Source organism: Vidua chalybeata, chromosome 20 (assembly GCF_026979565.1).
Source record: "Vidua chalybeata isolate OUT-0048 chromosome 20, bVidCha1 merged haplotype, whole genome shotgun sequence".
In the NCBI taxonomy this organism is placed as follows: Eukaryota; Metazoa; Chordata; class Aves; order Passeriformes; family Viduidae; genus Vidua; species Vidua chalybeata.
The window spans coordinates 4,717,904-4,739,255 of record NC_071549.1 but is presented as its reverse complement, the minus strand read 5'-3'; the positions used below and the strand labels follow the sequence as shown (position 1 = coordinate 4,739,255).

At 42.3% G+C, this 21,352-nt stretch overlaps 1 protein-coding gene across 9 annotated transcripts in view; it reads left to right on the top strand.

The window, feature by feature from the left end:
* The window catches only part of MYL10 (myosin light chain 10), a 90,804-nt gene extending 69,838 nt beyond the window's left edge, over positions 1–20,966 (top strand). For 7 of the 9 annotated variants that reach the window (XM_053961289.1, XM_053961290.1, XM_053961292.1 and 4 more), the window contains 6 exons: positions 7,319–7,405; positions 10,094–10,169; positions 11,517–11,621; positions 15,037–15,115; positions 19,945–19,993; positions 20,728–20,966. In XM_053961289.1, the coding sequence (XP_053817264.1) occupies positions 7,319–7,405; positions 10,094–10,169; positions 11,517–11,621; positions 15,037–15,115; positions 19,945–19,993; positions 20,728–20,826 (495 nt within the window). In that variant the 3' untranslated portion in view covers positions 20,827–20,966. Of the gene's footprint in view, positions 1–1,914; positions 1,979–2,403; positions 2,437–7,318; positions 7,406–10,093; positions 10,170–11,516; positions 11,622–15,036; positions 15,116–19,944; positions 19,994–20,727 lie in introns of those variants that run through there. The other 2 variants (XM_053961297.1, XM_053961295.1) reach the window with 2 other exon arrangements.
* The last annotated feature ends 386 nt before the right edge of the window (positions 20,967–21,352 follow it).

Sequence of the window (21,352 nt, the reverse complement as noted above, 5' to 3'; positions counted from 1 at the left end):
CCCTTTTGTGGGGTGAGGGACAAGTGCTGGGTCTTAGCTTTTCTTTTTCCTCTTTTTTCTCCCCCCAAGATTTCACGTATCAGTTTTTTTCCCTGCCTGTTTAGTTCAATGACACACCAAGACTCATTGATGTTTGAAGATATTCCAGGCCATTCTGTGATGAAATGCTTAAGTTAGAAGATGTGAAAATTTAGTGAGAGACTCGTCTGTCTCCTCGTTCCCAGCTCAACTGACGATGCTCTGTGGTGGTTCTTTTCATTGTGCCTTTTGTTTTGGGAAAATCTCTTCTGAGGTACCTTACTATACAGGGACACATGAAACAGATTTAAAATGGAAAGAAAAAAATAGCCTTAATGAAAGAAAGCTGAAGAATATCTTTACATAAGGAAGTGATCATTTTTTATTAATCAGAGGGAAATGTATATGTAATTATGCTAGATGAACTCTGTGGGGAGGTTTTTTTCTCTCTTTATGATGTCTTAAGGGATTTATAAATATTACAGAGGTTTTATAGCATCATAATATTTCAGATGTGCAGTAAAGCTACTTTCAAAGGATTAGTGCAGACAAAGCAGCATAGTAAAAAATAATTACAAGTCAGCCAGTGCTACTAGGCTCTGACATCCAGGGCTGATGACAGTGAGAGAGGCAGGGTTCAGGGAGATAATTTTTCTAACAAGAGCAGACCACACAAGTGCTGTGGAATGGAGTTCTGAGAACTGTCTATGGCTCTCCGTTTGTTCCAGGGGATTTCAGACAAGTTGGGTCTGTGATGTCTCCCCGCATGCCCTGTGCTGATGGGCAGAAGGAAGGGCAGTGGCACAAGAGAGAGGGAAACCTTTTTCTTATTCCCCAAACATTCCTGTGTTTGTTCAGTTCGACTGACACCTCGTAGCACATTTCTGTATGCTGAGGGGAGCCGTGTGCCCAAAACTAGCCTGCGTTCTGATCAGATGTGCTCGGCAGGCGGGAATGTGCCACCTGCACCGAGCCCGGCACTGACCGCGGCACAGCCGCGCTGACTGAGCCGGCAGCGGAGATGGGGCTGCTCGTGGCACTGCTGCCACGTGTGTGTGTGTGTGTGTGTGTGTGTGTGTGTGTGTGTGTGTGTCTGTGTGTGTGTGTGTGAGTGTGTGTGTGTGTCCATGTGTCCATGTGTCCATGTGCATGTGTGTGTCCATGTGTATGAGAGTGTGTGTGTGTGTGTGTGTGTGTGTGTGTGTGTGTCCATGTGTGTGACAACCCCATGTGTGCACACAGGGACTGCTCATCTCTGCACATGAAGAAGATTTGCTGGGTTGGGAAAACCAGCTGTTGAATTTTGGCCAATTTGTTGGATTTTGGCCAATTTGTTGAATTTTGGCCTATCTGTTGGATTTTGGCCTATCTGTTGGATTTTGGCCCATCTGTTGGATTTTGGCCCATCTGTTGGATTTTGGCCTATCTGTTGGATTTTGGCCCATCTGTTGGATTTTGGCCAATTTGTTGAATTTTGGCCTATCTGTTGAATTTTGGCCTATCTGTTGGATTTTGGCCTATCTGTTGGATTTTGGCCAATTTGTTGAATTTTGGCCCATCTGTTGGATTTTGGCCCGTCTGTTGGATTTTGGCCAATTTGTTGAATTTTGGCCCATCTGTTGGATTTTGGCCTGTCTGTTGGATTTGGGGTTCTCAAGGTGGAGGAGCCTGTGGCTGGAGAGGCTGGGGAGGTTCTCTGCTGCCCCGGGATGAGTTTGGGAGATAAGGCCTTCCCTCTGTGTGTCTGCAGGAGAAGGAGCCTGTGACAGGGAAGGGTTTTCTGTGGGGAGGAGAGAACACGGCAGTGTCCCAAAGTGTGAAGCAGGGAGGCTGCAGGCCAACAGATTTTTGTATCTAGCAGGGATCAAAGGTGTCTCTGTGTGGGTGTGTGCAGGCTGGGACTACACACAAAATGGAGCGAGGATGAGAAGGGAGGGGTCTGTTTGTGACTGCAGAGCAGGTAATAAAAAGATTTTCTGTGTCTCAGTTCTGATAACGTGGTTTATTTGAATGATCTGAGGCTGCTGCCTGTTTGAAATGCAAATTGTGCCCTTAGAGCAGTTTGTGTTGCTTACTCCTCTAGACTGTTCCCTCCAAGGCACGCACTTGGGTTGGTCTTGTGCTGCTCACCTGCCATGGAAAGGACCTAAACCACTCTAAAAAACGGTGGCTTGTCCATAGCTGGGATGTTTGGTGCAGATGCAGTGTAAATTATCTCAGCAGAGCAAACCTGTGAGACAAAGATCAACAAATATCCCATCCCATGCTGCAGCAATCCCTTGTCCAGGCCTGAGATGCAACTTCTGATTCAGAAGCTGTATTTGATGATAACAGAAATTTGAAGACAGGAAATGTCAGCACTGAGATCCCAGAGTGGATGAAAAACAAGGAGAGAGTGTGATGGATGAAAAAGTAATAGTAAGTGAGAGTTGACATCATACAGTGGATCACAGCAGGGGACAAAGTCTGAGCAAATGATGGATGATTCTGTCTTTTCTGTAGTTGTAGATGTAGTTGCAAAGGAAGGAAGTACAAAATGTGAAACAGTAAAAACCTGGTGGTATCTTATGTCTACTTTGTCCTGGACTGAATAAACACTTAAGGGTACGAGACAGCAGAATCAGGCTCTTAACAGTGTCCACTGCTGATTCTCCATGCAGAGCTCTCTCCTTGCTTATCCACTGAGTTGTCTCTGGTAGAAAAATTAGAAGAAGACACAATAAGTGGCTGAGTAGGGAAGTGTTTCTGCTCGTGCTTTTGACTTTGCTGTCAGGAACACCACACTGTATCATCATTAATTAGTAAGAGTATTTTCTGAGGGGCTTAGAGCATGGTGGGCTAAACAAGGAAGTGACCTCCCCAAACCACTCCAAACCACTCCAAACCACTCCAAACCACTCCAAACCACTCCAAACCACTCCAAACCACTCCAAACCACTCCAAACCAAACCAAACCAAACCAAACCAAACCAAACCAAAGCTGTGGCTTATGGCAGAGTGCTGCCCATCTCTCCTGACTGCCAGTGGAGATGTTCCTGCACTGCAGGAAATGCCAAGTGGAGGTTGGTTACTTCTTGCTTACTGAAGGGTACAAGTGTGACCCTGAGCAGCCACTGCAACCTTGCTCACCCTGCTGCAGCTTGCCTGGTTTTCCATATTTTTCTTGGTTGTCTGCAAAATGCACTGAGGAGTGGAGATGAAAAAGCTCTCCAATAATCCAGTGTCATGGATCTGCTCTAGCATCACCTCTTTATGAATTTATCAGGGCAAACAATGCCTCATGTTCTGAAGTAAGAACAAGGTATTTTCATCTCCTTCCTCCTTTGTATGTAGAGACAGAAACTGATTCCCCGCCCCCTTTTCTTCTAGGTCACCCTGAAATCAAATTTCCTTCTGATTCACTTGAACATCAACCCCCTCCCACCTTTGCAACATATAAAAAACAGATCCCTTTTCTTACATCCAGAGAGGCAAAGGCCACACACTCATTTTCTCTGCCTGCCTGTGTCCCTGCACACTCTGGTTCTTTCGGGCTCCCTGACACTGTCAGAAAGGAGAAATATAAAGGACCTCAGTGAGGGAAACTCAGCTCAATGAAAATGTCTGGTACAACAGAGTGTTCTTGAGACCAGATTTTGGTATGGCTCCATTCCTTCATTTAAAGCCTCTAAAACAAACCAAAACCAACCAAACAAATCAACAACAAAAAAAGACCCTTTAAAATCCAGGCTAATTGAAAGAGTGCTAACACTGGTAAGACAAATGAGTGATACACGACAAGCCTGCGGTTTCTCCTCTAAAGTGAAGTGTTGTTTTCTTCACAATGGGATGATTAATACTCTCAGGCAGGAATATTAATAGGCTTGTTCAGTTGTTGCAACATTCTTCCCACTGCTGCGCTATTGAGGCCTCGGAATCCGAGCCCAGGGGACCCTCAGCTCTTCAGTTTCTCATCTGGCACGTTTTGTATGTCAGTCTCACAGCACATGTTGCAATGAGAGCTGCTCTATCTTTGCAAAGTGCAGCCTGGCACACTTTGGTTTCAAGAGTGGGGAAATCAAGGCAGGCAGAAGTGATGTGTCAGTCACCCACTTTCTCCTCTGTGGGTCACCTACTAAATCCTTGACATCTTAGAAGCCATATGTTTGCTCAGCTCTGTGATGTTCCTTTTAATATGCCATTCTTTCAGAGAGAGACTCTGGAGTCAGAACCATGATTGTGTTCATTAAAAAATTCTGGAGTGTTTGGAATTGTCAGACAGCAGCACAGAACTATTCTATTCTCAGAGTTATTTTTTCTGTATCAGAGACCTATTTCTGTTCTCTTAGAGATGTCTTTTAATTCAAATTACCCACCAGAAAAACAATGAACTCTGTTCTGTTCCTGCTCCACCTGCTTCTCTCTCAGCCTTCCTCCTCATAGCACCTCCCTGCCCACAGCTTGTGCCAAACTGGGGTGCAGTTCTTTCTGTGATTATGAATTTCCTGGCTTTTTAGGGCAGGTAAGCTGCATTCCAATACTGGGAACTGGTAATCCAAGATGCTGTGTTGGATGCTACAAGACTTGGCTTGAACCTGGCGATGGAAACCAACCCCAGCTAGCAGCTGTTCATGGGCCTCTGTGAAATGTATTGGTGGTCTCAGCCCCCTCTTATTTATGAGCAGGTCATAAATGGGATCCATATCCAGACCTTCAGCAGAAAAACTAAAAATTGATTGAGCATCATGGGCACTGATCTCCTCTGTCATCCCTGGAGACAACAAACCAGAGAGTAACAGTGAACAAATATGTGAGGATGAATTTTCCTAGTACTTCTTCTAGGCTGAAGTAAATTATTTTTAAGGTCCTACTCAACACAAAACATTCTATGGTTCTGTGATGCTGCAGTAATTGTTCCCTGTATAATCAGTTTTCAATCTTCTTTGCCTTGAAAAGGACTTCACTAATGTACAGAAGCTTTTTGGGTGGTTTTTGACTTGCTGGTCTGTTTCTAATTGATACTGAGCTGCAGCTTTTTCATTTATCTGATCCTTCCTTACAGCTATAGCCCTTGCTTGAAGCCTTACAGCCTAGAGAACCCAATAAACTGAGGAATAATGGAGGAATTGCCAGTGTTTGGCATTTAGAAGAGCTGGACCCCACTGTCCGTGGCTGTGGTGATAGCTGAAAAAATGCAGATGGTTTGCTAGCATGGGGAATGTTTATCAGGCTGAGCATGGATGCTGTGTTTGGCCACAGCAGAACAGACCATGAGGAGGGCAAAGCCTGTTTTGTGTCCAGAAGGAGCAGCTCCAGGAGCCCAGCAGAACCAGCCCCACTGCCCTGCCAAGCCCCCAGCCCTGCTGTCCCCCCACAGCTGGCACTGCTCTCCCCTGGGTAACATCTGCTTCCCCTTTACCTCAGGGAACAAATACATGTAAATACATAGGATTGTTCTGAATATTTCCATTCGATCTGGAAGTGTTGAAAGCCTCCTCCAGGCACCTCACGTTATGTGGAAGATTGCCCATTACTGCTCAAAATAACACTTATTTCATGTGTAGGAGGAGGAGGGAATCTGTTTATTCCAAAATCAATATTTCTACATTCATTAAACATTCCACTTATTAACTTCTTTTTTCCATGCCTGTGGTGGCATTCTATCCTTGTTTTTATCCTCACTAAAAGTACATTTTTCACTTAATTTCCATTCCTATTTCCAGATTTTAGTTCTTTGAATTAGCTGATAGGAGCTTGACAGGTCTGGAGTGTGGGTATGTGGGAGAGTGTCTAACATTGCCCTAATTTCCCCCCTTCCATATCCTGGGATCTAAACCAGGGTGGCTGAGTGCAGAAATCTGCCTGGCAAATTAAATTGATCAGACAATGTATGCTTCAAACAGAGTCAAGTGGGAATATTTCCTTGAGCTGCTCTGCTCCTCGGGATATTTGAAATCAGTATTGAATTTGAACTTTCACAGGCTTTTTTATTTTGATGAAAGGAGACAGTAGAAGTTGCCTTCTGTTTCATGCAGAATAGCCCAAACTAAGTAAGACTAATTTTCTGTGACACGAGAACCAGGTGGGACTATGATAATGAAGTTTAAAAGTAAAAATGATAAAGAAAAAAGTAATCTGTCTGGAAGGGAACTCAAAAGGCATTGCAGCTCATTATCCTGCCCCAAGTAAGGATAATACTGTGGTTAAAACACTTCTGTAATCCTTTGGAATCACTGATTTTATTCTTTACTGCAGAACAAGAACTATATTGTCTTAGGCAAGCTGGTTGGGCCCTTATTCAAAGATATTTAATGAAGCCTAGTTCTGACTGATTTTTAGTGAGCATTAGATTCTTAGATATCATTGTAGCTCTTTCCCCAGTCTTGCTCAGTCTCAGCCTCCAGACTTGAGAATGGTGATAAAAGCAGTCCTGCCCTTTCATTTAAGATGACTATCTTGAATATTAAAATAACATGCTCTGCTAAGGTACTGCACTGCAGTGCCATAGTTGGTGCAGGAGTAGAGACTCCAGGAGTAGAAGGTGTTCCTGCTTGGGAAGGATTAATCTGTTCTGTCAGTGCTGGTCCAGACCGAGCAGATTTCCAAACATTTCTGTGTGAGTAGGAAATGATATAACTTCCCTTTCTAGTTCCTGAGCTGAGTCTTCATGCAGGGCCTTGTTTGGAGTCTGTCTGCCAGTCCCAGCATGGGAACTGGGAAGAAGGAGCCTTTGGAGGCACTTACCTGAATTCTGGAATTTCTTGAGAACAGCAGGCTGGGAATTCTAGCTCATCTCTTCAAGTGACACCACTCCACACCAAGGGATATCAGCCCTGAGCTCTGCACAGCCAGCGTGGAAGGGGAGTGGTCCCTGTGTGACATGGTCTGGGATCCTTTGAGGTGGAGGTGACCCTGCCCAAGGAACAGGCAGCTCCTGGGGAACCAGCAGTGCCCCAGGCAGGATGCTGGGTCACACTTTGGGTCCCTCACCTTGGTTAAGGCAGCACAGTGACAAACTGTCCTGGTTAGTCTGAGCTGTCAGGTCCCAGGACACAGCAGGGAGTGGTAAAAAGCCTCAATCTGTTAATAAGGCAGCAATTTTTATCCCTTGTATAAACATATATATATATATTCAATCTTATCTAGATATCTAAATCTATCTGTCTATAAGACTGAATTTTAAACCCTTGTAATAACAAAGCACAATCCTCTTGTATTACTTGACAATGCAGTTTTTACCTTCTGTTGAAGATGTAATTTGTTTTCATGGGTGCTTAACAGACAAAGGAATATTTATTTGATCTTCTCATTTGTATTACAGGCTCCCAAAAAGGCAAAGAAGAAGATAGAAGGTGGTTCCAATGTTTTCTCTATGTTTGAACAAACCCAGATCCAGGAGTTCAAAGAGGTTGGTCACTACTCTGCTGTTCTCTATAGTCTCCTGTTATTGCTAATGAATAACATAGGTTTTGTTTGTAATCCTTATTCTATTCTCCATCTGCTTTAATAGAACACACAGTTGTTTTCTGAATCATCCCTGCGGTTTTGGCTGGTAGATCATTTTCCTTTTGTGTTTGTTTGTTCTTTCTTTCATTCTTTCTTTACTTCCCTCACTCACTCCCCTGTTTCGCTCTAGACTTATTTGAAAAGCACCCAAGCCCCCACCCCAAAATAAAGGAAAAGCATAATCTCATCCACTTCAGCCCCGATTCAGGAAAACACTTGAGCACATGTTTAAAGTTAAGTGGTATTTTAAATAAGAATAGTCTTATGTGCTCAAGTATTGTCCTGAATAGAGATGCCAGGCTGAACCAGGGCTTTCATTGCTGCTCTGTTCCACAACAGCAGCAGAAAATATTCATCTGTGCCCTTCTAATGCTGCCCATAAAGGAAAAATGAAAATGCCAAGAAGCCCTCAGCCAGCTTTCTCCACAAATGCCAATAAAACAAGACAACATGTGGAGATGAACTAAGCAACTTTCAACTCCCAAGGGATTTGGTGTTCCAGGCACTGTAGGTTCTTTGACCAGTTACCTGTGAAGAGGTAAAACTGATGGGACCCTAAAAGCAGGAGCATAAAAAAGACAGATAATCTGTTTGATGAGTTTGTGCTCTTTTTCTGTGGGGACAATCTAGAGTGTCCATGAGACCATCACATTCTGCACTGGTTTGTCATTTTAAATTACTGGTTTTTTCCCCATTTTTTCTAACTCATGTCTCCAAAGCAATTTCCAGTGTGATAAATGTCTGCTGTTCCATTTTGTGCTTTCACAAGGCTTTCAAGTTTGCTTTTCTTGAGGATTCCCACCAGGAAAGCTCAGTGACGCCCAAGACCAAACCCCAAGGCAAGGCCTGGGAATGTGACCCAACTAAATTAATTGGAATTAATCACTTCCCCACAGTCAATGGGAACATGTTTGACTCTCTTCTCCCACTTCTTCTCCATATCCTAGGAACCTCCATTTTATTTTCTCCAAGAATTACTGTTTGAAGATGGATCAACACAAAGAACTGGAGAGAATGCCATTATTTGATCTTATCTAAATATGATAATACCAGGAGCATTTCTAGGGGGATGGTGGCAGAATAATGGCAAAAGCATGAGGCAGTGGAGTGGTCGAGTGAAACCCAAAACCATGTTGTGTCTAAGAACTGCATATCTGGGACATGTATTTCTGAAAACCTGGTTTGGATTAGAATATTTTTATCTAGAGATTTCAACCAGCTCATCAGCACATGTTTCAGCATTGCTGTTATGTGTTTTAAAATTCATCCATTACAGTGCCTGATGCTCTTCCTGTCTCCTGTGAGCTGCCTGGGTCCAGCTTTGCTCTTCATATCTTCTTTCTCTTTTTCTTCCAAGTTATGGGGAATCACCATTTAAAGCAAGGGCAAAACACCTCTAAAGAGCTGGGCTTAATTTTTTGTAAGGGGATGGTTTGGAAGGCAAATGTAAGATTATGAACATAATGCTTAAAGGAGCCTCATGGGCAAACTGGGCTGTGAGCAGTGAAGCTTTGCAAGAAACTGGAGGAGAAAATACCTGAAGATATGTGGAGATAACTTGTTCATGATAAGAAATGCACCCTGTAGGGCAGCAGTAACTCTGCAGGTTACTGCAATCTCAGGGGAGCACTGACTGAAGAAAGAATAATTCCTGGCCATTGGAAAGATATCGTCCCATATTGATGTGCCTGTCAGACAGATAACCAGCTTCAGAGTCGTGCCAGGATCAACTAATATTCCCCACGGTGTGACCAGGGGAATTTCAGGTCATTAAAATCTTTCCAAATCAATGAAATATTATAAGTGTGGTGGCAGCCAAGAGATGGACACACAAATGGGTAAACAGATAGATGAGCAGTTAGCTGGCTTGGTAAACAATGGTTAGAGCACCAAGTCTGTGTTGGCTGAAAATAAAAAAAAACAACTGTTTTTTTTTCTATCAAAAGTTAAATTTTGCCTGACAAGGGTATTTAAGGTCAGCATATCAGTGTCAGTCAGAGCACACAGCACAGTCTCAAAGATGCAGTGTATTGGAAAGGGGGAAAAACTCTAAATAAACAATCTTATGGAACCCACATTTCTCTGTACTTTTGAAAGTTCAGCTATCTCTGTGTGATGTATCATTCTAAGGCCCAGGAGGAATCGACTTCAGGTTGATAGCAGAGAGAAATCCACAGAAATGAAATGTTTTACAGAAACATTTCAGCCTCATTCAAAGAATGGAGTGTGGGGAAGGTATAAACACAGAGCAACCTCTGGCTAAATCTGCCCTGCCTAAAGCCTCCTTATTTCAAACTTTTATGGGTTAAGGGCTGAATGGCTGGAGCTGCCAGCATTGGCTTCAGCCCAGTGCATGCTGCACTGAGCATTAATTTAGTAAGAAGAAGTTTGGGTGGGTTTAATTAAGCCCCTTGCCAAGACACGGTAATGTGTTGAAAGTGAGGAAAGTGCAATGATGTGGAGGAATCAAAGGAAGTTAAATATTCCTTTTTACAGCATGAATATCGTCCCTCCATGGACTGATGTGTGTGATTGGAGCACTGTCCTGTGCAATGGAAATGGAAATTCCTGTTTCTTTTCCTTCCCACAGGCTTTTACCATCATGGATCAGAACAGGGACGGCTTTATTGACAAAGCAGATTTGAGAGACACATTTGCTGCACTAGGTAAACTAATAATTCAATTTCAAGCACAGAAGAAAGGTTGGTATTAGAATGACTGTGGGGGAAGAAATGAGATACGCAGGGGGCAAAAGGAAGCCTGTTCTGTTTGACCTTCCTCCCTGTGGTAGCTGGGATCTCACTACAGAGCTCCAGCTGGAAAGTGTCCTGAGCAGGGAGCGGAATGAAGGTCTGATCCCTCCCCTGCAACTGTTTCAGAAGAAGCCCACCCAAGCAGGGGTCCATGCCAGGCATTTCTGATTTTCCTCTGAACCCAGGCTTTTTCATCTGGGAGCCATGGAATATCCACTGATTAGCACTGCAGTCATGGACTAGCTGCCCCTCTGCCCACACAAACCCAGGAGGGCTTCGTGTGAAGTTCTGTGCTGCTGATTTGTGCGGGGTGAAATGTGCATGTCATGAGATTAGGTATTGTCCATTCCATGGCTATCACAATCTTGATAATATCAAGCAGATTAGAGCAAATCTTCCCTAGGAAAGAAAAAAATTCAAGCGCTCATGATCCCAAACCTGGAGTTGTATCCTCGCTGCAGCATTTGAGGCTTGAACAGTGATGTAGGCATTTGGGCTTTTGCCATCTGGAGCTTATTAAAAAGAGCTTGATAAGAATCTTTAGTGCTCCCCGGGGTGGAATCAGACGCCAGCAGAGTCAGTGCAAGGAGCAGAAGCTCCTGAACTCTTTATTGTGACAATGAGGTTTGCAAACTTTGGCCTGTAGCTACTGTTACCCTGAAATATTTATTTCTTAAGGCCAAGTTCTGCTATCTTTCCTGTTCAGTGAAGCCTTTCAATGCCTATAAAGTACATTCACAGCAAATTACCACTCAATTTGAGAAGGGTTGCCAGGGTCTAAATTCTCATCAATAGGGCTGCACAAGGATGGGGAAGGGATACCACTACTCAGCTCATCCATCTGCCCTCTACTCAGAGAGGTGTCTCAATATACAGGAGGGCAAAGTCTGAGACCTTGGATTCACTTCAGTCACTTTGATCTCTGCTATATTAATATCGGTGGGGCCCATATTTCACCTGAGGTAAAAAAAAAAAAAAAAAAGCCCCAACTCAAAAAAGCAGTTTATTTGGAAGTTCTCCTTCTCTCGTCCACTGCTGGCCATGTCTGTGTTATTTATCCTTCTCGCTCCTTCAGTCACCCTTTGATCTCAGAGCCAGCTCTGCCAATTTCTTTTCCACTGGGGTATTTGGGAGTTGTGTTCTACCATGTTATTAGCAAAGTTGCACAGAGCCCTGAGGTCCCCAGTGGGAGGAGATGAATGGGAATCGTTTTTTGAAACACAATTTGTGATTTATTATGAAAAATGATCTCTGCTGCAGGTCGTCTGAATGTCAAGAATGAAGAGCTTGAAGACATGGTGAAGGAGGCGCCAGGCCCTATTAACTTCACTGTCTTCCTTACTATGTTTGGGGAAAAGCTGAAAGGTAAGTACCTCTGGGGGATTGGAGAGGTATCTGTCAGAGATCCTCAGCACTGAAATATCTCAGCACCTTGCAAATTATAATAATGTCTCCACAGAACGATGCTTAGAGGCAAGGAGGGATCTCCAGTTTTGCAGACAGAGGGGAAGAATGAAAGGCTAAGGGATGGTGCAAGGACAATTCAAAGGTGTGATTTAGCTTACACAAGCTAACATGAAAGGGCTGAGTTGGGGTCCAGAAAGTGATGAAACCTCAACAGCCGGGAGCACAGTGCAGGGGAGTTATTCACCATCAGAAGGCTCCTGGGCTGAACTCATGCTCATGCTCTAGTCATAGCACACCCAGTGTTAGCTGGTTTTAAGTATTTCTAAAAAAACCCACCCTTTTTGCACTCCTTTGTCACATTAAGCAAACATGGGCTTCCCTCATTTTCTGTTGTCACTGTAGCTCAGTGGCCCAGCCTCAGTGTCACTTGAGGTCAACAGTGATTTTGCCATTAGGTGAAGATTTCACTGAATAACACTTAATGGAGTAGATAAATTGAAATAATTAAATTTCAGTGGATTTACAATGAACAGGGAGAGGGATTTTACCCATTGCCACAGAATATATAGGGAACACTGTGGGAAGTTCAGGAAATGTGGGTAGTAAATTTGCTGTGTGAGCTGGTAATTTAGTCATGTTTCTTCTCCAGTTAATGGCTGGAAACTGCAAGAGGGGGGGTGTGAGGCCAAGACAGAACTCCAGTCATCTTCCTGCAGGCATAAGAGAAAGGTGAAAGCCTTCAAAGCAGGCTGGCCTTAGGCAAGCACATTCCAGAAGTTTGTAAAAATAACTAATGAATAGAAAAATGGAAAAATCTGATGCTATCTTCTTAAAAACATTTATTGTTTTGTTGATGGACTCCGGCTTTGTATTGCTGAACACAATTCCAGTGAAGGGTTTTCTATGCTTGGAATAGAAAACAGAGAGGTCTGAAAGAAAGAATTCATGTAGTTGGTTCTAGAAGAAAGACACTCTTGCTAAAGAGGGCAGGAAGTCTGGAAAGCACGAGGGGTGATGGAGAAGGCTGACTGAGGAGGGGATTTTATTGCCCAGACATCAACCTGTGTGTGGTACCTCCACCAGGACATTCCAGGTGACTTCTGGCAGAGTAGGGAGTGCCCTCCTCCATATTCTACCTCCTGAGATATGTGAATGTTTGTTGTGGAGTGCCCTGCTGCCATTCTATTTGTAAGCATGGAAATGAGCTCTTCCTCCTCTCCCCTCTTCCTCCTCTCCCCTCTTCCCCCTTGCCCCACAGAGTTGCTGGAGCTGGCAAAGCCTCTGGCCCTGCCAATCCCGTGGCCTAAAAGCAGAGCCAGCACAGGAAGGTGAATGGCAAAGCAGAACCCTCTTGTCTGCAAGTTTCCTGTTGGCTACTAGCAAAGGAGGAGGGTTTTTTTTAATTTCCATTTGGTGAAGGGAAAATCACAGCTGTGCTTGTCATGCCCTTCTGGTTGGGTTTGTCATGCAAAGGAAGCAGAGCCAAAAGACTGCACATTCCCAATCAAAACTAATTGGGATGAAGAGCCTTTGTAGTGCAATTAGAAAGGGAGAAAGGGCTAGAGGAAGTGGATATGGCAATTTTGCAACACTCTTTATTAGCTAAGTACCACTCAGAGAATTTGGTGAAAGGTGCTTTCTAAGTAAAATTTGTTGTGCTATAATTGATTTCTGTCATAAAGGGGAAGCTGGGATTTTCAGGATGAGCTTTAGCTTTGTATGTTGAGATTATGATGCCAGATGAACAGCTAACAAAACTCGGTTTATGTTAATGCCAACCACATGGAGCTGCTTCTACAGGGAATCAGAATAATACAATTTGTACAGAAAACAGAGATGCCGCACATCAAAGAAACCACTTTATTTACCAGCTAATCAATAAAGAATGCCTGCTGCATTGCTTCTCTTCAAAGCCAAAGTCCAAGGATATGACAGAGTAGAAAATGTAAAACACAGTAAGGAAAAAAAATCCCCCCCACAGCGGTGACTACTTAAAATGCAGCCCTCTCCTCGGAGCTGGGGATGTTTCTCTTCATGGGACAATCAAAACACTCATTAAACACCAATGCCCTTTGTATTGATCACAGATTCATTGCAGTTTGAATACATTGCTTGGCAAAAATAATATACATGGCCATTGTGTGGCAAGGAGGAGGCCATCTAGCCCGAGGTGTGTTCACTATTATATCCTGTAGCATCCTGCTAATCCTTGTGAAATCTTTCAAACAAAGCAAACTGTGAAGGCATCAGGAGAGTCTGTAGAGCAGGGAACGTTGGCTGGGTTCTGTTCTTGTTCTACCTCTGCCAAACTTTGAAACAAACTTTGAATCTGCAACCCCTTTGTGTTGTATCCTTTTTAAATCACTGTTTCAGCATACCAAATAGCTTCAGTTTGCCCATGGAATTAGTTCATCTGCTTGTAAATTTGGTTTCCTACAGTTACAAAGATTTGTATTGTGTATACTACGGTAATATTTTGAAATATTGGGGAATAGTCAGAAACAGAGTACACAGTGTATCCTTTGGTGTGGGTTGAAAATGAGTCTACTCAGAATCTGCAGTATTACAGAATAGTCAGAAGCCCCAGCCAAGATTAAGGCACTGTGAAAACGAGTCCCTGACACAAATGTTTTCCAGTCTAAAGAGATGGGATATATAATGGAAGGAAGAAAAGGAAGACCATTACAATCATTTTCCTGCTGGGAACAGAGGGACAGGGATATTAAAGTCATACCAAAAATCTGCGGCCAGCTAAGAGCAGAAGCAAAATCTTGTAGCCACAGTCTTATTCTTTAAACCATCTTGTTTCTGTAAGTAACACTTAAAGAAGAGACACTTAAGGGAAGGGCACAATGGGATTTAAGTGCAGATCACCATCTCACATTGATCATCCTGTTTCCATTGCATTCCATTGGCATTTGGATTTTATGATGAGCTCCATTTCCCTTAGTGAGGGAAATAACCTCTTCTCTATATGGCCAAGAACAAGTAACATCAAAAAGTGTTTTTACAAGGAACGTACAGTGCAAGATTAAAGGAAGCCAGTGAGGGAAACAGTTTGTTATATTTTCATTTCTGAAAGCCACTAATCCTCTGGGTACTGATATTGGAGACCAGTTCCTGGACGTTTTCTCTCCTGCAGACATAGAATAGATATGAGTTATTATTTTTAAGCTTCTGAGCATTGAACTATTCACCTCTATTGTTTATCTGACATGACAAATGCTGCCGACTTAGGGAACCTTTGTCTTCAAACCCACAACTGCAGAATTCTCCATTTTGCACTGTTTTCAAGCGAATGTAATTACTTAGCAAGTATTCTGCAGCCAGAGAAATACATCCAGGCTTCTAAATTATATTTCATTAATTTTAGGCACGGACCCAGAAGAAACCATTCTGAATGCTTTTAAGATTTTCGACCCAGAAGGAAAAGGCCGCATAAAGGCAGACTAGTAAGTTTATTTCAAATCCTTTAGAAGAAGAACAACAATAATAATAATTGAAGAGTTTTAAAGAACTGCTTAAAAGCTGTATTTTTCACAGCATTTTAAGAGGCAGAGAAACATTTAGCTTTGTAAATCAGAGTTAAAAGTCTGGACTGTTGTATGAATGTATTTGTATACCAAAAAGAGATGTTATTGTCTTCAGACATTGCAAGAGGCAACGGAAATATAATCACATGTAGGCCATTAGATAGCCTCTTTTTGAAGGTCTGGATATAAATCGACACATGACTCTTTGTAAATTAACTCCATATGTAAAATTAAAATGAATGTCTGGTGCCTAACTCTCAGTGCTTGACTAAAATGGGAAAGCTACTCCCCTCTTCAAAAAAGTGATCAATTTAATTAACTCTGAGACATGGTTTTAGTGCAGGACATTTTCCTTTTTATGTGTTTATCATTTGAGCCTTCTGCTTCTAGAAATAATTTGCTGTAAAATTCCACTAGATACGGTGAGAGCCAAACCAAATAATACTATTAATAATTTGGCAATTATTGTCAATATGGCTATTTTTAAATAAGGAGGCAAAACCTAATTTGTATTCACATCCTGTTGCACCAACAAAGTAATGTAAAAGGACTTTAAAAGGTATTTGCACAAATGCAAACCCTCCTTGCTTTGCCAGAATGGTGCAAGCAGGACTTTCAGGTGAGTGAGATAAATTATATCAAATCAGGGCAGGGGATGAGGAGATTGGACCTATTGCTCCACAGAAGTGTTTTATGTACATAGATTTATGCATACGTTCAGATTTGTTCATATGCTGACATTTCATGGTGAATTTGGGGTCTGTACTTCTACTGCAGCAGCCATTTCAGGTAGATTTTATAAAGCATGATATGTACAGGAAATTGATTATCTGCATTATCTGCAATAATTGATGAAAGTTAGTTGAAAATGTAAGATTCATGTACAATATTTATTTCCTTTACCACAGTGGTTTTCTAGGGCAGTACCCCAGTGGGTCTGAGAACTTTTGCAATATGCAAAATAAGAGAGACAGTCCTTTGAGTAAGAACTTCCAAATTAATTAAAACACAAGTGGATGTAGCAGTCAATCAGAAGGAACAGAGGGCTAAGAATTGTCCTGATGGTTTTGAATTTCACATCACCCAAACAGCTTGGGAAGAACAGTCAGGGGATCATATCAGAAGTGACTCAAACAACAGAATAAATGTAGCCTGCTGCCAAATAGGGCAGATCACACAGTAGTGAAATCACAGCCATGAAATACGAACTTCTGATACTCCAGAACCCATGAAATGTTATATTTCCCACCACTATCTGTAACAATATCCTGCATACAAAATCTGCAGCTTACCACCCTGTGTCCAGATCTACATTCCTTGGATGCTGGAAGCCAATTGGAGTTTGGGGCAAATTAGGAATGCAGTATCACACTCCAAAATGAAGATGAGAGAGAAATATTTTATTCCTCCTTGATGGAAAAGGTCAACCTTGTCCCCACCCCCACTGCACTGCTAACATTAGACAATTGTTTTAGTTCATCACCACAACAGAGCATAATGTTTACTTATTAGACCCGAGGGTAATGTTGATCATTACAGAACAAACCATTAAATCAATTCTGTGGATGTCTTTGAGGTTTAACTTCTATTCATATGCTTCCAAAATGTAGACATTTGAAGTTTTGAAATAATTTTTCTGTTGGCTCATGCAGCCATTTCAATGCGACAGTTAATGCTAATAAATAATATTTCTCCGTATTAAAAAATCCTGGAATGTTCCTCTCCAAAACCAGCCATGCTGACCTTTTAATCAGAACTTCATTTTTATGTTCATGGAGTTAACATCCTTCTGGGGATTTTTATGTCTCTTCCCTCTGTGTGTTTTCACCTCTAGTCTGGAAATGACTCACTTAGTCCATGTGATGGTAGCTGGGATGGGGCCTTCTAACCTTTCCAGAAGCTCCAGGAGTTTATAACTTACTTCCAAATTCAATGACAGACTTTGTTTGTCTGTATCATTATACCACACATAAAACCCTTCCCACAGCATGATGTCAAAAAGAGAAAAAGCTCCCAGTCCCATTCTCAGCTGGTGTAAACTGGGGCAGTGTTTGGAAAGGTTGGATGATTCAGTCCCAAATGCCACTCATGGGGCAGAGTGAGTCAGGCCAACACCAACTGTGCCTAATGCTGAGGCCAATGAAACTTTTCAGATTTGGGCCAAATGAAAATGGACCCAGGAGGATGGAAGAAGTCCCAGGCATGCTGGACTTTGGAGCGGTTTGGCTGAGCTAGAGATGATTCTCCCTGTAGCTGTAGAGCTCTGCTCCTTCCCACTCACCTGGTTTCCTCCAAGACAGCACTGCAGAAAGGGCAAACCCAGAGGAAAACCAAAAATGTCCCAGAGACTTCACAGATAATTTTAAAAAAGGCTTTTAAAATATCAGAATGCAACAAGGTATTTGTAACTGTAGAAGGAATTGATGTGAGCTAGGACAAGGGATAACATTTAGACTCCTAAGTCAAGGCAAATGGATTTTTTTGGGGGGGGGGGGAAGGGGTTGGGTTTGGTTTTTGGGGTATTTTTTGAGAATAAAATAAGATTTCTAAAGAAAACAAGATACAAAAAGAAAAAAAGTACATAATTTCTGGCTTTGGAAATGGTGAGTGTTTGTTTCCCTATAAAATAAATAATGGAAAATGTGCATAGATCCTTTAGTCAGTCCTTCTTCCTTGTGACTGTGCCAGAGCCTACTGGGCTGTGCATCAGAAGATTATAATTAGATATTTGATCTTTTCTTTTCCCCTAAATACTTTAAGCATGTGAATAGAAGACACACAGTGCCCAGATCTCTTTTTAATTCAGGCTTGTTTGCAATGAAGTTTATTTGTGACTTCTGACAAAACTGCTGTAAGTGCTTCCTTCTATTCACCAAGCTCCTTCCTGGATCACACTTCCTCTTTGCATTTGCTAATGCTGTTTGTCCAGGGCATATATATCCAATAATCAATTTATGCTGAGGGGAATGATCTCTCTACTCTTGCACTCACTGATCATTTGAGAATTCGCCTTCAAAAATGCAGTCACATACCAAATGGCCAGAGGAACAGAACAGAAACAGAAACTGGAGACAAAGAGATGAAGAAACTTTGCTAACTACAGAGAATGGTGAAGTAACACAGGGAAAATACACCCAAAAGCTTAAGCTCTGTCTGTTCCCAAAGCTTGCAGAGATATTTTCACACTTGTCATTGTGGGTAAGATCCTTATTAATTGCCCAGAAACCTCTGTTTTCAATTTTCCCTTTCTGGGCTTCCAAATGTGCACTTTATACCAACAAGAGCTGCAAAAGTGTATGTGCCCCTGCCACAAACTGGGATGTGTAGCCTTTTCCTGGAAAGAAATATTTTTTCAGAGCTGTGAGTGCCATTGTAGCTTTGCCACCCAAACTGCACTTCTGTGTGGGAGACTTTTCTCATGTGCAGTGTATGGGAGCAGAAAGGGAGGATTTACTGCTTTGCCTGAACATCTGCACCCACAGTAGGTGAATTTTGCCCCCCTGGAAGTGTTCCTGTTCAGGCATGATTTCTATTATAAATAGTTTTAAATATTCCCTTTAAAAAGCAGAAAGGGCTTCTTCCAGAAAAGCTGCCACTCTCACTCCCCCCACAACAAATTCTTCAAAAAAGCAGGGTTTTTTTTCAAATCTACAAACCAAACCAGATTTCTATATTTGCCTCAGCTTTTGTTTCTGTACAACACACTGCTCACCTGTTATCACAGCTTTACAGTTTGTTTTACTGCTCCAGAACTGTGTCTGATAAGGTATAAATACATTTGGTAGTGACAAAAGGAGACAATTCTGCCTCTTCAGTGTGAATGAAAATGGTGAGATTAATACAGGAATTCTTCTACAGGAAGAGGAAATTATTGGTGTTATTGAAGGGATGTTTATGTGAATATAAGTGAGTTTATACTGGTGGATGTCCCAGCACATGGTGCTTGTGCTGCCCTCAGTACATGAGTAAGTGGGGGAGGTATAAAGACATTTTATGTACAGGGGTTAGACTAGGAAAAAAAAAATCTTCCTGGCTTTTATATTCACCTCTAAACTTAGGTAAAAAAAAAAATTACATGCTCGACTGCCTTCCCACAATGAGTTTAAAACAGAGGTAAATCAGCTGAGAGCCTGCCCCCAAAATATTCTCTTTGATGTAATTGAACGGGATGCAGGCTGTGTGTGGGATAAGCTCCGTGTTACAGAGCTGTGACTCCAGATCAAGACAGTGCCCCGTGAAACACACCAGGGCTCATGCAGCTCCACAGCTCCTCTGGGAATGGCTGCATGCAAATCAAGGATTCTCGGGTGATGACTCGCGTAGCGGCTGGAGTTCTCTTTCAAGTCCTCTTTCTCATTTCATGCTCTGTTCCTTTCATCCTCAGATTTTACAGAAAATATTCCTCTCTTTTGGTTAAGTGATCCAAACTTTAAGCAGCAAGTGAGGAAACCTACCATTTTAGGTTACGATAAGCATACAAAATTGCTGTATTTCAATTACAGTAATAACCTTAAACAATTTTAAACCTCTATAAAGTGTCACAAAAGAGAAATAAGTTGGCAGAGCGAGGCATTGACACTGATGGGTGCCCACAGAAAATCTCTTACAATATGATGTAAGGATTAACAGCTCTAATTTATGCAGTCACACAGATTTTCTTTCATGCAACTTCAGGAGGGATCTTGCCATCTGAATTGTCATGTGCCATTATCACCCTTTAATCAGGTTATTTCGTTTTATTTGAACAGCATCAAAGAAATGCTCATGACACAGGCAGACCGGTTCAGTCAAGAAGAGGTAAGGGACTTTATTCAAAACAGGAATCCAGCTCCTGCTCAGCAGTAAGTCCTTGCCCCTCTTTAAATGCATGAATTTAGCTGAAGTCCAGACTGAGAGGAGGTTGATGCCAGCTCTGGCAATTAGAAACAATTCAAAGCATCTCTTCTGAAGAGCTCCATGGCTAAATCAAAGTCAGATAGATTCTTTGGACTCCCATCCAAGTGCAAGTGTGGCCTATCTCGTGCTGTTCTTCCCCTGGGCAGCTGGGCAATGGATTTACTGGAGTCCAAGTGGATTTGGGTGGGGACTGTGTTCTGGTTTCCATTTCTGTGAGTTACTTGGTTTGAAATCTGAAATGAGGTACTGACTTGGTGGTTTGTGTGAGACTGAGCATGGATTCTGCGGGCTGGGAGGAATTTAGGGGGACTTTCTTTTCAGAAGAGGAGATGGAGTTGGACTGTGGACAGAACAGACTGGACAGTCTGTTCCTGTCAGAACAGAGACTGGACTGTACATTTATCAACCAGGGCTTACCTGGGTTTCAGGGAGAGCTCTTTTCAACAGGGAACTTGTGGGATTCTAGCAGGACTTCAGCCATGTTCCAACTCTGGTTTCAACTTTACTGAGCCCAAGGAAAACTTTTCCATGGTGGTAAAGGAGCAGGGCAGCAGGGAGCTGAGCTGGTGTAAAATGAAAAGCTGTTCATGCTGCTGTCCCACAGTCTGTGACACTTCTCTCTGTTTGCTTGGCAGATCAACCAGATGTTTGCTGCTTTCCCTCCAGATGTCTCTGGGAACCTTGACTATAAGAACCTGTGCTATGTTATCACGCACGGTGAGGAGAAAGACTGAGAACAAAGAGAGGAGCTTCTCCTGTGCTGATGCACCCACTTATTTCATGATGCTCTTGTGTACAAGACAAAGGGCTAAGCATCCAGGATGTGAAGCCGTGTGGTCATTGGAAGAGAATGAATAAAATAATTGAAAATAGATTAAAGTTATTTAATGCTCCTATTTTTATAAAATATCAAAATACCAATTTTGTGTGGGTTTTTTTCCCCATTTTTTCCCCTGCCAGTGGTTTAAAATGGAATTTTCTTGATGAACTGGTGCTTTTGTGATTTATTGACAAACCTAATGTTCACCAGATGGTCCATTGGGCACTGCAGTCTTACTTAACCTCTTGTCTTTTATACATAAGCTCCATGTATTAATTGAGAATTCCTCTAGCTTATTGCACCAGGAAGAGTGTCTGGCAAATAGAATTATGTTCCATTCCACAGCCCCTAGCAATGGAAGTGTAAATAAAACAACCTTACATTCTTGTGAATATGCAATATGCCCTCCCCATCTCAGTGATGTGGCCAGTTCCTGAAAC